Source organism: Erinaceus europaeus, chromosome 1, assembly GCF_950295315.1.
Source record: "Erinaceus europaeus chromosome 1, mEriEur2.1, whole genome shotgun sequence".
Taxonomy (NCBI): Eukaryota; Metazoa; Chordata; class Mammalia; order Eulipotyphla; family Erinaceidae; genus Erinaceus; species Erinaceus europaeus.
The window spans coordinates 192,855,475-192,872,864 of NC_080162.1; the positions used below are offsets into that span (position 1 = coordinate 192,855,475).

Here is a 17,390-nt window from a genome sequence, read left to right on the forward strand (position 1 = left end):
TCTTTCTTACTATATGATCTTCAAAGATTATCTATCAGCAGTGGAAAAACCATACAAACGCACACCAATAAATTACTATTAAGATGCAGAAATCATTGCTATGAAAGAAAAAGGTGATAAATTTTAAAAGGGCTCCAGGGTTCTAGTTACCTCTTCTACATTGGAAGCGGTCTTGGCAGAAGTTTCCATGAAGATGAGACCGTGTTCTCGTGCAAAGGCTTCACCTTCTTCTTTTTTTACCTCTCTTCTAGATTCTAAATCACTAAATGTGAAAATAAAAATAAAGATGAATTCTTAGTACGTAGTAGTCAACCACATTGTCCCAGGGTCAGAGTGGCTATAGTACACTGCTCAGCTTCAAAGAATCCGACTGAAGATCCTGAACTAGAAACCTACAGGGCTGAAACTAGGAGAACCTAAATGAAACAACCGACCCAAGACCCTGCCTTTGTTTACAGTGATTTCCAAAAGATAAAGACTTCACTAAGATTATTATTTGATAGTGCCTAACCACAACAATGTCTTCATACTTCAGTAAGACTGGGTTGTTCTGTGATTAAGCATTAGTAATACTACTCTACAATATTTTAAGCATCTAAAAATGGGAAAGTAATGCCTGTACACTTTCAACCAGATTTGATGTATTATTTTGACAGATCAATACCAGATTCCTCTTGAGAAATAACATCAGTAGATACTGTCAGAGTCTCCATCTATGTGTGTGACTGTTCCTAACCTCACTCACTCTTGGCCCTTTTACCGCAAAGGCAGGGTTTTGGCTCTTGTATGTGCTTTCATATTCATATGCTCTTAGCCATATAGTGCAGAGAACTTACATTTGTACTTAAACTCCAAATACAATTATGATTCTTAGTAAAACTTGTTAATTTTGATAGTGCTTTTTGGATTTATCTACACATTTCATATATGCCTAGTTTCTTAAATTCCGGCTCTTTCTACGCCACCAGGGAAAGAGAAACAGACTGGGAGTATGGATCGACCTTGCCAATGCCCATGTTTAGCAGAGAAGCAACCTCAGAAGCCAGACCTTCCACCTTCAGAACCCCATAAAGATCTCTGGTATGTGCTCCCAGAGGGATAAAGAATAGGAAAACTTCCAACAGAGGGGAAGGGATATGGAACTCTGGTGGTGGGAACTGTATTCCTCTTACCACACCATCTTGTCAATCATTGTTAAATCACTAATAAAAAAATTAAAAAAGGCTTTTTCTCTGTGTGTGTCAGAAACTTTTTTTTTTGGGACCACTGGAGGCTTTATTCCTGCATGATTACACTGTTTCAGTCAGTTCTTTACTTTTTCTTTTGATTTCAGATAGAGAGGGAGAGCGGGACAGCATAATGGTTACGCAAAGACTCTCATGCCTGAGGGTCTAAAGTCCCAGGTTCAATCCCCCCCGCAATACTGTAAGCCAGAGGTGAGCAGTGCTCTGGTTGAAAAAAGAGAGAGACTAGAAGAGGACTGACATTACAGCACTAGCCTACCATTTAGCAGTCACTAGGCACCATGCAAGGCTCTTCCAAGTGGTGCTGAGGGCTTAAGCCCAGGACCTCAAGCATGAAGTGTGCACTCTCCTGTGTGATGGTCTCCCAGCTCCTAAGACCATCCCAGGACAGTGTTTTTTAAACTTTACCATGACTCAGTAAATTGTTATGACTGTGTTAGAAAGTTACAAACAGGGAGTCGGGCGGTAGCGCAGAAGGTTAAGCGCACGTGGCGCAAAGTGCAAGGCTCGGCTTAAGGATCCCGGTGCCAGCCCCCGGGTCCCCACCTGCAGGCGTGTCGCTTCATAAGCGGTGAAGCAGGTCTGCAGGTGTCTATGTTTCTCTCCCCCTCTCTCCATTTCTCTCTGTCCTATCCAACAACGATGGCATCAATAATAATAATAACTACAACAATAGCAACAAAATGGAATAAATATTTAAAAAAGAAAGTTATACACAATTAAAACAGAATGAAAACTTCAGTGTGTAACATTGCCTCATGATTTTTTTCTGCAGATATACACATATTTTATATACTACGTGATTATGTAAAATAGGTCAAAACAACTCAAAAGCCAATACGCCCGAGTAAACACTAAGTAAAAAGTTGATTTCCAAAATAGTTGTCTAATGGCCTGTGGGGCTTGTCTCTTTTTTGTGTTCTCATTAAGCAAATAAACCTTAAAAAACAAATAGTTGTAAAACTGACATTCTTAGCTTCAGTAGTTGAAAATTCCCACTGCAGCAAGCCTTCAGCAACACCTGGTAAAACCTTACAGCACTTGTTACTATTTCCCAGTCTGCTGCATGCCAATGGCATTACCAGTTTATTTTAATTGTCCTGTTACAGCTATTAGTAAGTTTCATAAATGCTTGTTAGTATCCTCATTAAATTAGGAGCTAAGGGAAGCCCAAGAGAAGGATGGTAGTCAACAGACATTTACTAGATGCTTTTAAAAGCCAGGGAGTGAGACTTACTAATGAATAAGTGAGACAGAAGTGACTATATTTTGGCAGGGGACAGACAGTGATAGTAAATGAGGAAAGAAAGTAGTACTGTGTTAGGGAGCGTAAGTAAGAGCAGAGCCAGCAGAATCAGAAAGGCCTGGAGGAAGGTTACTCTGTTAAATTATCATCCTAAAATTGACTTAACCCCCCTCCGCCCCCCATAATTCCAAGCTTCAATGTACTAATGCAGCATCTCCTAATAGTATTAAAAGTGTTATCAGTGACAGAAGAATATTGGTACTTTGGTGGTGGGTATGGTGTAGTAATAGATTTTGAAGCAGCGTAAACTTATACTGTTCAAACTTTAACAGTCTTGAAGGCCAAAGTTACCTCAAAAAGCAAATTAAAGGTTAAAAATACTTCACATACAAATATACCTGACTAATTTATGTATATATTAACTCACAAAGCACACATCATGAAAAAGGAAAAATCCTCTTTCTGTGTTCTGCACAGGTACTTATTTAAACTAGCTTGGGGCAGGGTGGTGGCGCACTTGGTTAAGTGTACACATCGCCACGAGCAAGGACGTGTTCAAGCCCCAGTCCTCCTGTGAAGGGACGAAGCATCACGGGTGGAGAAGCAGTGTTGCGGGCGTCTCTCTTTTTCATCCACCTCCCATGGCACTTTCTCTCTATCTCTATCAAAACAGAAGCAAAACCAAAACCAACAAAAAAAGCCACCTTGGGGCTGAAGAGACAGCGTAACGGTTATACAAAACAGCTTTCATGTTGTGTACTGCACCAGAGTAAAAGACTCGGGGAGGGGAGGGGGGGGGTTCCAGGCCCTGGGACATGATGGCAGAGGAGGACCTACTGGGGGCTGAACTGTTATGTGGAAAACTGGGGAATGTTACACATGTACAAACCATGAAATTTTACTGTCAACTGTAAACCATTAATCCCCCAAATAAATAAACAAATGGACTTTCATGCCAAGGCTCTAAGGTCCCAGGTTCAATAGTCAGCAAACCGCGAGCCAGAGCTAAGCAGTGTTCTGGTGTCTTCTCTCTCCTCCTCCATATACTCTCACTAAAATCAGTGAGTTAAAAAATAATAATAATAACTCAACTTTCCAGCAAAGTTTATAATCTATATTTTCTTCTTCTCTCTCTCTTTCTTTCTTTTTAAAGTGCTAGGAATCAAAGTCAAGGTTTCATACATGTAAAGCATGTACTCTGCCACTGAATTCCATCTCTGGCTTGATTATCTCTTTTATAAATTTTACTTATTATCTATTGGATAAAGACAGAGAATTTAAGAGAAAGGAGAGGGAGATAGAAAGACAACTGCAGCACTGCATCCCCAATTGCAAGTGGGGACTGGGGGCTGGAGCCGGGTTCCTTGCGCGTCGTACTTGTCCAGGTACACCACCACCCAGCCCCATTATGTATATTTTAAAAACCAAAAGAAACACTTTCATTACTTTAAAATGTCCTAATTTAGGAAATCAGTAACTTACATTTGAACGAACACACAAAATAAGCAGTCATACAGACGGTTACTCACAGTCTTCATTGATGTAAAAAAGCCTTCAATTAGTGTTCTTACCTTTTATTCCCGATAAGCATAATGACCATGTTGGAATTGGAATGTTGGCGGGCATCTTCCAACCAGGTTGTCAAGTGGTTGAATGTATCTCTCCTAAAGCACAGGCGATAATTCGATTACTACTTGAAAGTAGCTCCCAGCACAGGGTGAACAGGGCACATTCTATTCAAGAATTATTTTAGGGGGTTGGGCTGTAGGGCAGCAGGTTAAGCACAGATGGCACAAACCTCGAGGACAGGCAAAAGGATCCCGGTTTGAGCCCCCGGCTCCCCACCTGCAGGGGGTCACTTCACAAGAGGTGAAGCAGGTCTGCAAGTATCTATCTTTCTCTCCCCATCTCTGTCTTCCCCACCTTTCTCCATTTCTCTCTGTCCTATCCGGCAACATCAATATCAACAACAACAATGATAAAAACAAGGGCAACAAAAAAGTCAAATAAATCATTAAAAAAATTATTTTAGCCATAGCATTAATGAGATGAGTATCAAGTATAATAACTGGACTTAGAGTTCACTATTTATACTCCAGATTATAAATTAATGTATATCTCACTTGAAAGCTATTTTTATATTCCAATGTACAAATAGTTTTACCAAAGTGATCACCCTGGTGCATATTTGTGTAAGAAAATGATTTGTTGTTATTAGTATGCTACAAGATTGCAAGATGACGATGTATAGTTGCACACCGTGCCTACCACCCAGGGCCTATATTCTTACCCTCCTGCAGCCCAAAGGTAATGACCGCAGTTCTCACAAGTCTTAGAAACAGTCTGCTGCTTCTGCTTTTTTTTTTTTTTCCAAGTTCATGTGAATCAGATCTCTAGATTCAACATGTAAGTGAGACCATCTGGCAGTCGTCTTTCATCTCTTGTCTCATTCTGCTAAGCAGAATCACCTCCATGCACTGAAAATGTTGAAGTTCTCACCTTGTAATATCATACACTAGCAAAGCTCCTGCTGCGCCCCTGTAATATGACCTGGTGATGGAACGAAAGGACTCCTGTCCTGCCTGTAAGAAAAGGTCAAAAGGCTGCTTTACTAAACTGTCACCTGTATTTTCTCACTAGTAAAAAAACAGAATATGAGCACGTAGGAAAAGAGGACATAAAGGAAAAGAATAAGGGACTTCACAACTTAAATGAAAAGTCCTAAGACCACCACTGCTCAAGTCAACCAGACACACACGCAATTCCTCCACCACACTCCTTAACCGAGACCGCTAAACCTTTTTGTTTGGAATCCCCGACAACCCAGTTTACTGAATGGCTTCACAATACATGACTCATTATTAGAACACAGAATGGACTCCTAGCAACTAAGCTCTGAAGACAAATTTGAAAGGAAGCAAATAACCCAGAGCCTCACATTTGAATTCAATAACCCACTCCCCAGGGCAGCTGTTGACACTAGAATAAATAAAGCCCATTGTAAATAAATGATGAATGACATCTTTACGCCCACCATCTGCTGGTGTAAAGGTTGTTGGAAGGCCAAGGATGCAGATTTTATCAGTTATATCATAAACTCCAGTGAGCTTTCAACAGTCATCAGATAGAATTCTTTGAGCAATCATTTTATTATGAAAAACAGAAAACAGTTCTGAATTCAATTTCTTTATTTTTTTCTCCACTTAATCAATTTCCTCTGTATTTGATAATATGCTTGTAAAATGGCAACAGGATATAGAAATCATCTATGTGTGTGTATATATCCACTTGCAAAAAAAAAAAAGATGAATTTATGCAAAACTACCTGATTTTTTTTTTTTTTTTTTACTGTTGGCACTTGCATGTAAGATTAAACAAGATAAGCCAGTTTTCATGATCTTGTATTCAAAAGATAGCCTATTAAAAGACATCTGTGTGGGGGTGGGGGCAGATAGCATAATGGTTATGCAAAGAGACTCTAATGCCTGAGGCTCAAAAGTCCCAGGTTCAATCCCTTGTACCACCTGAGCAGTGCTCTGGTTTAAAAAAAAAAGAAAGAAAAGAAAACCATCTGTATTTTCAATGTTCTCGTCTCATTTTCCAGTGTTACTGCAAGCAGATGCTGTCTTGTGTAACGGTCAACACCATAATTCCTTTTTGTTGGCACTCTCCCTACATTTTCTTCTCATTACTCCCACCCCCAGTGCCAAACATGGGGTCTGACATATACGTACTAAGCAGGAGTATCTGTTAAGGGAAAGAACAACTCCTAATGCTCTAGTCAAATGCACAGTGTGGACATCGCTCCACTCCAGCTACATGAGTACACATCAGTGAGTCCTCACATGCCAGGGGTCAGTGAAAACACTGTCTTATGGGGAAACTAACAATTACACACTTGCGGTAGCTTATGTGTGATTCTGGCATTAGAATAACATCTTAAGCTAAGTTTGATACTACTGAAGAGGGTCATCACAGAGAAGAGCTGTAAAAATAGCTGACTCATTTCATAATTTTAAATAATTAGATGAGTGGCAGAACACACGGGTTTTGCACTCACGAGGTTGCAAGTTCAGTCCCTGGCATTGCGTATGTTAAGAGTGATGCTCTGGTTGTTTTTCTCTCTCCTTTCAATAAATGAATACATTTTAAAAACAAGCAAACAAGTCAACAGAACTGTGCTGGCAACACAGCATACTTGGAGAGTGTGCCTGCTCTGTTACAGCTCGACCTCGGTTTAAGCCTGATGCCCACTGCGATGAGGGAAGCTTTGGTGCTCTGGTGTTTTTCTGTCTTCTGACCTGAAAAAGTCAGCCTAGAGAGGTGAAGCCCACCACCCCAAAAACAAAACAAAACAAAACAAAAAACCCTATAAACCCATGAGTCAGAAGCATGCAATTACTTAAAATTATTTTTATATTACTTATTGAGATTATCTTTCTCCCCAAGTCCTTTCACATCTGAGTTCAAAATCCAACGATTATAGGAACTGCTTCCTTAATTGCTGATATATCTTTTATGTATACACACAGACTAAGGAAGGATTCTGTGATAAATGACACAAAAAGATAGTATTTTATTATTTCAAAACAAAAACAGGTCTAGAGCTCTTGTATCTGAATATCAAGAGTCCTTTAAAACAATCTCACTGGGACATGAATTGAAATGGTAAAAGAGTATCACTACAGGATTTAAAACTTCAATGTACCACGTTCATATTTCTAGACTTGTTTAGCAAAATGAAATATGAAACCAATTTAGGCAGTGCATCACTTTATACTGACCCCACTGAACTGAATACTAAAAAACAAAAACATGGCACGAAGTGCAAGGACCGGCATAAGAATCCCGGTTCGAGCCCCCTGCTCCCCACCTGCAGGGGAGTCACTTCTCGCTTCACAGGCGGTGAAGCAGGTCTGCAGGTGTCTATCTTTCTCTCCCCCTCTCTGTCTTCCCTTCCTCTCTCCATTTCTCTCTGTCCTATCCAACAATGATGACACCAGTAACTATATCAACAATAAAAACAACAAGGGCAACAAAAGGGAAAATGAATAAAATAAAAATTAAAAAAAAAATCAAACAAAAACTTAAGCAAAATCAAAACAAACACTACACTTTCCAAGTAGCTAGAACCTATGATTACTTTATATAGTAAGCAAAATATTCAAAATTCTTGTGATTCAACTTAAATTAATAGAATTTCCTTAATATGGACTGGTCTCTGTCAATGTTACTGGTAGCCTTGAAATAGACCTTGTCCAATAAATGATTTCCCCAACTAAAAAACACAATTAAATAAACAAAAAAACAAAAAAACCCATAAAACTAGCCTAAGGTTAATTTTCATAATTCTATTTATAACAAGTAATCTAGTCTTAAAAATGTACATATATAAACCTTCCCCAAATGACCGGCCTACACTGTTCTAAGTAGGAGGGGGTGGGAAATAAAGGGCAATATAGGAACTACAGATGTTAATTTCTGATCTAGAACTCTTTGTAGTTAGTAAGTGATTTTTATAGTAGCTGAGGATGTAAAGGCGAATGCATTCAATGGAAAGGGGGTGGCTGGCTAATTGAACAAAACCCAGAAAAACAGTGTAAGGATGACCAAAGTGGACCATGAACGTATCAACTCACAAGATAGCTGTTTGATTTCTATTTATTTTCTGTCCTATAATCTTGCAACCTATTGTTAATCAGAAACAAAACAAAGACATCAAAGACACACTGAAGAACAGTCAGTCCAGGATGCCTGACCCAGAGTTCCTGTAAGAAGGCGTTATAAGTGTAGACAGAAAGCCATGTAATGACCTGCTCAGCTGCTTTACTGTGTAGATAAGATCAGGCCAGTGAGCATCTTATCTTGCCTGACTCAACCCTACTTTGCCGAACTCCAAGAAATCTTTACTGTCGCCTCCTCTCACACATGCACAGTGCTTAACATTTCAACACCAGGATGCAGGCCTTGTGTCCTTAATAAACTCATCTAAAATCTCGTGGGGGGTGTGCAGAGGGGGAAAGAGAGACAGACAGAAAGACAGAGAGAAAGCAGGATATTACATAATGGTTTAAAGAGGACAGGAGTGTTCATTTTTAATGACGTTTAATTACATAGTCATAAGACTGCTAAATCGAACTCGATTATTTTTAATTGCCACCAGGGCTCTTGCTGGGGCTCAGCACTATGAAGCTACCAGTCCTGTCAGCCATTTTTTCCTTACTGATTTTGACAGGACTGAAACTGAGAGGGGCAGAAGAGGCAAAGTGGGAAAGAGAAAGAAACACACACATCTGGAGACGGTACACCACTTGTAAGCATTCCTCCTGCAGGTGGGTAGCAGGGGCTGGAACCCGGGTCCCGGCACATGGTTTAGTGTGTCCTCAATAGGGTATGCCACATCCCAGCCCCCCAAAATGTATCTCTAATTTGCCTTAAAAAAAGTTCCGCCTAATTGGTTTCCTCACGTGCGTCTTTCTGTTGATGACAACTTCTATAGTTTTTCTATTACATACATGATACACACACACACATATACCTACCTATCTTAAGCTTCTGCTCAAAAATCTACTGTGAACCTAGGTCCTACATTCTTGAGAATCAAATCTGTTTGTGTCTCTAAAATTTTATCTTTGTAATCAACAACATCAACAAAAGTCTTGCTTATACAGCTATTTTTCCCTACAGATATTTTGCCCAGATTCTGACTGTTCCTGTTGTGTGTGTGTGTGTGTGTGTGTTTAAAGTTTAGCTTTGTTTGAAAAACTATTTTCTCCTCTTTACATCTATCTAATTGCTACTTCCTGATCAAGGTCACTCACAATGTTAGCATCATACCAAAGACCATACATACTTAACCTTTTTACCACACAAACCCAAATGCACTTTTATGTGTTCATTTAGTTCCGATCTATTGATTAGGTAACAATGAATGCAGTGCTCAAACAACTATCCTGCTTCTCTCCAGTTCTCTCTGAAGGTTAGTCTAATTCAGAATAATGTATATTGGAAAATGAAGATCTATGAAAATTCACACAGTAATGCTATCTTTTCAAAAACTTATTTTTTTATTTTAATGAGAGAGTGAGAGACCTTTTTTTTTATTGTTGTAGTTATTATCATTGTTGTTGCTGCTGTCGTTGTTGCTGAACCCGGGTCCTTATGCGAGCCCTTGCACTTTGCGCCACCTGTGCTTAATGCACTGCGCTACTGCCTGACTCCCTAAAAAATCTTAAAGTAAAATAAAAGTGTCCCTAGGCAATTTTATAGACACATGAACTTCAAATATCCAAAGGACTTTTTTTTTGGGGGAGGGTAATATGAGGGGAGATAAAGTTTATCTGATTTCTTTATTGGGGGATTAATGGTTTACAGTTGACAGTAAAATACAATAGTTTGTACATGCTTAATATTTCCCAGTTTTCCATGTAACAATTCACCCCCCCCCCCCAATAGGTAGGTCCTCCTCTGCCATCATGTTCCAGGACCTGAACCCTCGCTTCTCAATAAACATTTTAAAAGTATTTTGGTGACTGGAAATAGATACATAACAGACTAGAGATGTTCAGAGACTGAGACTTAGTTATGAGGCAGGCGAAAGTTGTATCCTTAAGACTATGAAACCATAACATACTTTTCCCCAGTGGACTCTAAGATGGCTTTGTAAATGTCCTAGGCCAGAAATGGACATAACCCTAGTCAACAAAAAGGTTGCTTGCTATCTAAGTGTCAGACATACAGCAGAACAGTAATAGAGAAACTACATATATGTAATAATATATCGTCACAGATAACTGTGGAACCAACTTTAATTTGTATATACTAATATCTGTTAAAAAGTTTTAGAAGTAGGAGTCGGGTGGTAGTGCAGCAGGTTAAGCACACATGGCGCAAAGTGGAAGGACCAGAAAGGATCCCAGTTTGAGCTCCCGGCTCCCCACCTGTAGGGGAGTCGCTTCACAGGCGGTGAAGCAGGTCTGCAGGTGTCTCTCTTTCTCTCCCCCTCTCTGTCTTCCCCTCCTCTCTCCATTTCTCTCTGTCCTATTCAACAACAACAACATCAATAGCAATAATAACTACAAAAACAATGAAAAACAAGGACAACAAAAGAAAATAAATAAATAACATATTTTAAAAAGTTTTAGAAGTTAGTCATGAAAGAAAGACCTGTAAGATAAAAACTCAAGAAATAACTCAAAGCTTAACAGTTACTGGAACACTCCTTAAATTCTAGAAGAGACCATTTATCTATCCTACCCTCCAACTGAAAGCCCTGGAGGTTTTTTTTTTTTTTTAAAGTTGAAGGTGGGGGACTCAACACCTTTAAAGGTACATTTTATTTTAGATAAAGGTGGGAAGACAAGTTCTCTAGTCTTTTTAAAAAATATTTATTTATTCTCTTTTTGTTGCCCTTTTTTATTGTTGTAGTTATTACTGTTGTCATTGTTGGATACGACAGAGAGAAATGGAGAGAGGAGGGGAAGACAGAGAGGGGGAGAGAAAGATAGACACCTGCAGATCTGCTTCAGTGCTTGTGAAGTGACTCCCCTACAGGTGGGCAGCCAGGGGCTCGAACCGGGATCCTTAAGCCGGGCCTTGCACTCTGCACCACATGTGCTTAACCCGCTGTGCTCCTGCCCAACTCTCTAGTCTTATAAAGGAGGGATGAACAGGAACTTTCTTCTACTTTGCTCTAGGATCGCTCAGTGCAAGTATTAAGTAGAGCAGATCACTAGTTCATCCTTCAGAAGAAACAACTGCATAATAAATGACTTGTTCAAATGTTTAAAAAAAAAAATGATGGGAGAAAGGGGAATATGTAAAGAATTACCTTACAGATAGAAAAACAGAATCAACAGGTGGTTTGTACCTGATATACTACAGAACTACCATTGCTATACTGATCTTTCTTTTTTTTTTTTTTTTTTAATATACCCAATGATCCTACAAGTTGCTTTGCTAGAATGTAATGCTTTATTCATTTGATGACATTATAAAACATTGTTCAAGAATCCAAGACATGGGCCTGTGACATAGGTCTCTTGGATAGTGTGCTGTTCATGTGTGAGATGCAGACTTGAGCCTGGGCCCCACCACACTGAAGGAAGCTTTAGTGCTATGTTCTCTTCCACACTCTCTCTCTTAAAAAAGAATACAGGGTATAAAGTTGACAAGGATAGAGGACCCTTTCCTCTGGAGTGTTTTATCTGAGAATGGTTAAGCATAGACACAAAAACAACCGTGGTTATGTTCAGGGGCCAGGAGGCGGTGCACCAGGTAGCGCATACATGTTACAATGTTAACTATAATGCTCAAGGACCCAGACTGAAGCCTCTGATCCCCACCAGTATGGGGAAGGCTTCACAGCTGGTGAAGCAAGTGCTGCAGGTGTCTCTCTCTCGCCAGCACACTATATATACATCAAAGAGCTCAGCACTACATATGAAGCAAAAACAAAATATGGGGACAACCAGTAACTCGATGGGGGGAGTTGACGGCTCAGGTGAGTTGACTTCTGTAATGGTCTTTAAGTGCACGGAGCCTGAGACTTTGGAGCTAGCCTCTGGTGTAAGAGTCTCTTTACATAACCATTATGCTTTCTACCCCTGCACACTGTACGACTTTATTTGTAAGAAAGCAACCTGGTCTACACAGTATGACCAGTTCTAAAAACTGAAACTCTTAATATAGGAGTAGGAAATACTTCCTTTTTTAAAAAAATTAATTTATTTACTTATTCCCTTTTGTTGCCCTTGTTGTTTTATTGTAGTAACTGATGTCATTGTTGTTGGATAGGACAGAGAGAAATGGAGAGAAAGACAGAGGGGGAGAGAAAAAGAGATAACCGCAGACCTGCTTCACCGCTTGTAAAGCGATTCCCCTGCAGGTGGGAAGCTAGGGGCTCAAACCAGGAAATACTTCCTTTTAATTGGAGATGATTAATTTTTTTAATCTCCAGGAAAGAAGGGACTTTGTGCACTCTTGCCAGGTGAGCCACATCCTAGACCCCAGGAGGGGAAAATACACACACACACACACACACACACTCTCTCTCTCTCTCTCTCTCTCTCTCTGAAGTTATGATATGCTATAAGTCTGTGGGAGAAAATTCTAAAAAAACAATAAAAGTATCAATCCTCACTGAAAAGGATCTAAGAAAGCAGAAGAACCTAGAATCTAATGTACAACTCGGGAAAGAGGAAGATACATATAATTTTCCATTACAGAGATGGCTGTGATACATAGGAAATACCTCACACAATTTTTTTGTAACTAGCTTGCTCTTTTTTGGGAACCCAGTCCGTGACAATATCCTCGTAAGACTCCTTCCTTCAGTGGTTCTTACATGAAAGACTAAGACTGTTCAAGGGGCAGGGGAAGATCAGGGAGCACATAAAATCTCCCAGTTTATATATATTTCATTTACTAGTTTAGATAAGATATATGTTTCTTGTCTACATAAAGGTGGTTTCTTTTTAAGTTTTCTCAACTGGAACTCTATGAAGACTCTTTAAAAAGCCATGAGGCCTTGTTTTCCAGCTACCTATTTTTATGTGAGGTTGTATTATTGACAGGCTTACTTTGATTAAACAACATCCATAAGCTCAGCTACAAGTAGATATGAGAAGCCAGCTGCCCTCTACTAAGCAGATAATAAGGTGATTTTTCAAAATACACTAAAATAGTATTTTTCATCAGAAAGAGGTGTTCTTCTCTTGTTTTTGGAAAGTCGTAATTAATTTTCATAAAATTGTACTGCTAATAGTAATAAATCTATTGTGATTATTTTAAAACTCAATAATTGAGTATTATGTCTCTCAGTTTTTATTTGACATAGTAAAGACTGATAGCAATAAATTACGTAAGGTTCTTGGGGTACACACTAATTTTTAAAAGCATAATAGTAGGACCAAAACATTTGAGAAACATAGCCTTAAGACATACAAAGTAATTACGTAATGCCTCTTTCATACATCTAAAATGGGGGGGGAAAAATCACTCAAATCATGTTTTGTGGTTCAGATGAAAATTGTTATTAAGATTATGAGCAAGGCATATAACAGGCACTTAATGAACAAGGGTAAATGATATAACAAGGAGCGGAAGGTGGTTGCCAGTTATTGGAATAAAACAACATTTAAAATGAGCTGTCACATTAAATGATTTTATGGTATTAACATTCATATCTTACTTCATATATGGATTTAAGATATGCTAGAGTTTTTCTTTCTTAAAAATAGTAAGAGAGGGTGGGGGAATAGCATAATGGTGGTACAAAAAGACTTTCATGCCTAAGGCTCCGAACTGCAGGTTCAATCTCACACACCACCAGAAGCCAGAACTGAGCAGTGCTCTGGGAATAAGAGACAAACAAACAAACAACGACAACAAAAAATCTACCCTTATCTGGTATATCACTATCTCATGGCTGTAGTAGGGATATGAAGTATCTAAGAAAACACAGCAGGCATTAAGATCACATTGAAATAAGAAGAAACATACAGTATACTTTTATATAGCAATTTTCTTGATAATATTGATTAATATACTTACCGTGTCCCATATCTGAAGTTTAATTTGTTTGCCATCAATAGTTATCATTCGAGCACCGAACTCTACACCTGAAGAGAGTAGAAAATGGCTTATCACACAGCAAACTTGTGAGAATATTTTTTACATTTAAGGATTAAAAAACAGGATCCTTATTTCAGGGTATGCGATACAGATGAACTTTCACAGATACAGTTCTTGTCCTCTAGAAAATGTTTAAGTGAAGACAGGTGCTGGGGGGCAGGAGATGGCTTTCTGTGGGAATGGACATGTTACCACATTCCAGGTCCCGGGTGCAGGGGCTGGACAGTGGCACACCTGGCTGAGTTTACACACCAGCCAAGGACTGGACTGGAGCCCCTGCACCAGACCTGTAGAGAGGAAGCTTCACCGGTGGTGTAGCAAGTCTAACAGTCTCTCTCCCCCACCTCAATTTCTCTTTGTTTTATCAAATCATTCAGAAAAAAAAAAATTTAATAAATAAAAAGGGAAAAAATTGCTGCTGGGACCAGTGGATTCGTAGTGCCAGAACTGAGCCCCAACAATAACCCTGGTGGCAAAACAAAAGACCTGGGTTTGAGTACCTGGCTGCCACACGGGAGTGCATGCAGGGAGAGTGTGTCCTTCTCTGCTCCCCCTGTACCTCTGTCTCTCACCTTTAGCTTAAACAGGAAAACATGGTCATGCTGTCTTGAGAGACAGAGGCAATGGCCCAAGTGAGAAGAAAGAAAGGAAAGAAAGGGGGCAGTGAGGGAAAGAAGGAAAGGAGGGAGGGAGGGGAGAAGGGAAAGAGGGAGGGAGGGAAGGAGGGAGGAAGGAAACACCTCGTCCAGCACATGTTACAATGCGCAAGGACCAGGGTTCAAGCCCCCGGTCCCACCTACTGTGGGGAAATTTTGTCAATGGTGAAGCAGTGTTGCGGGTGTCTCTTTCCCTTCCCTCTTGATTTCTGGCTGTCTTTACCCAACAAATAAATAAATAATAAAGATAAAGAAAAAGACAAAGGTGCTATTAAGTAAGCTATAGTCATAATTAAATCTTAAGATATAAGTGTCTGGCACCATAAAGAAATCGAATGTTTTAAAAGCTTTGCAATGTAGTAACAACTATAAATGAGACTCAAGAATTAAATCAAAGCCCGGGAGACGCACCAGAGCTGCATGCCAGATTTCCATGCCTGAGCCTCTCCATTACATCAGAACTCAGTCCCTAGCGCCAGAACTGTGCAGCATGTTCTCTTTTCCTGTCCCATGAAAATAAAATATTAAAGAAATACTCCCAGTCATCATTCCAAGAAAAAAATGATATACACAGAAATATATAATTTTATATAAATGAGGACCATATAAGTGCTTTTGTCAGTAATATGTCAAACTACCCCACAATTAAAAAAAAAACTTTACCAGTCAATAAATATATAAAAGACAATACCTTTTTTTGATAGCAGCGTACCATCCTAAGTGTGTGCCTGTGAGCACTTACTAAACTGGCGCTCCGCTGCTCTAGACTTAGCCTGTTCCCCAAATGCCCGCTAGTTTATGCTGACATAAACTTCCTGCAGTTTCCGACCTGTGAGTGTAATTACTGGAAAGCAGGAGTGCAGGTGAAAAGAAACACAAACTTTCTATTTCTAAGTTAACTACTCTGGATTCATTTTTTTAACTTGTATTTCACTTCTTTTGAAAATACTCAATCACCGAAACAGGAAACTGGAGAAAGCGGTAATTTCAGAATAGCAAACAGGTGGGAGAAAGACTCTGCAAAAAGCCTACCAATTATAACAAATCGGTACTGCCTGGAGTGTGCTCCATCCGTGTTTACATCAGAGTTAGGGAGAAGGGAAGACACACACGTGGTCCCCAGAAACCAGATGCCATCCTGGGAGAAAAACAGTTTCCCTGGGCAACTACCCGCTGTCAGAATGTCATTTCCGCATCCCTCATAGTTCTCTGATTATTTGGCTTGTAAGACTTGAAGGCATCCTGTCCTCCTGTGACAGATAACTTGGATCGTTTACTCTGCATTTTAATACTTATTCCACCCTAGGAGGATAGCCAATAACAAGAAATGAATGGTTGATTTCTCAGACTCAGAAACATAGGCAAACAAGGAAAGTTACTTAGGAGGTCAAGGTGTATCAGGATGTAAAATGCTAACTTTTAAAACTATACCATATAAAGTCATTAAAGTGTTTACATGTCTAATGTCTACAAACATGTATCTTAACTGGACATGCACATGTATCTGAGTATGTGCCCTTGTCCCAGTGAACACATAGAACACATCTGCCAGCCTAACATGAAAGTGAGAGAAGTTTGAGGAGAGAAACTAGTGACTTGGTAAGAATGTTCTCCGCAATATCCAATACTTAAAGCACTAATGTACAAAATTCTATCGTCAGTAAGCTGTCTGACACAGAAGGCTGTTCACGAATCTGTTGTTTTTTATCTACAAACAACACAGAGGAAAAAAATCCCTTATTTCTTTTGTCACAGATAAAAGCTTTTAACCACAATCTACAAACATCCGAATTTCTTGTTGGAATTCTGGATTTCTTGTATCCAATACATGCTAAATTTGACAAGAATCAGTGAGAAATTAGCAACAGCCATTGATGGCTAACAACGGTGGTGAGGAAAAGCCAACAGGGGCAAACAAATACTCCTCTAGGCTGAAATCTTGAGCAGACAGAAAAAGATACTAAAATGATTAACAACCCTTCCATCCTAGCAGGTGAAAGGCTACAACCACCACTGCTGCAGGCTGCTGCTTCTTGCCTTTGGCCTCTTAGTTGCTTTGCTGTTGCTCGTTCTCAATGTCAAGTCTACTCTCCTGTGGGTCAGCTTCTAAATATTCCAGCGAGCCCTCTTTTGTTAGACTTGGCCCAAACTGGGCTCTAGTATACTTATACTTATCTTGGTTTAAAAATAAGTAAATGGAGGCTGATGAAGCTTAAAGTCTTTTCAAGATTCTGTTGAAATTACCATGGGTGTATGCACTAGTTTACCAGCAGAGCAGGGCCATGGTGAGGCAGTGCCGTGGTAGCTCTTTCTCTCGCCTATCTTTCCCTCTCTTCTACACCTCTAAAATCAAGAATGGGGTGGGAGGGGGGAAATCACCCCACATAGGCCGCTTAGCTGTGATATTGTGAATATGTGAGGTTCTAGGTTCATTCCAGCATCACAATAAATTTAAAGAAATTTTATATTAACATCAAGACTATTTCTAGAGTATGAAACTATTCTATCAGTGCTTCAGCTTCATTTATCAAAAGGACCAGAGTGGAGAGCAACAACAACAACAAAAAAAGACGCAAAGAAACTAGTTTAAAGGTTATTGTACAACTGAGG

At 39.5% G+C, this 17,390-nt stretch overlaps 1 protein-coding gene across 1 annotated transcript in view; it reads right to left on the minus strand.

The window, feature by feature from the left end:
- Positions 1-17,390, minus strand: part of RAB2A (RAB2A, member RAS oncogene family) — a 68,114-nt gene that overhangs the window by 16,818 nt on the left and 33,906 nt on the right. The window contains exons 3-6 of the mRNA XM_060200971.1: positions 14,044-14,111; positions 4,990-5,072; positions 4,062-4,154; positions 151-262 (exon numbers count right to left, since the gene is read on the minus strand). Of these exons, the coding sequence (XP_060056954.1) occupies positions 151-262; positions 4,062-4,154; positions 4,990-5,072; positions 14,044-14,111 (356 nt within the window). The remainder of the gene's footprint in view (positions 1-150; positions 263-4,061; positions 4,155-4,989; positions 5,073-14,043; positions 14,112-17,390) is intronic.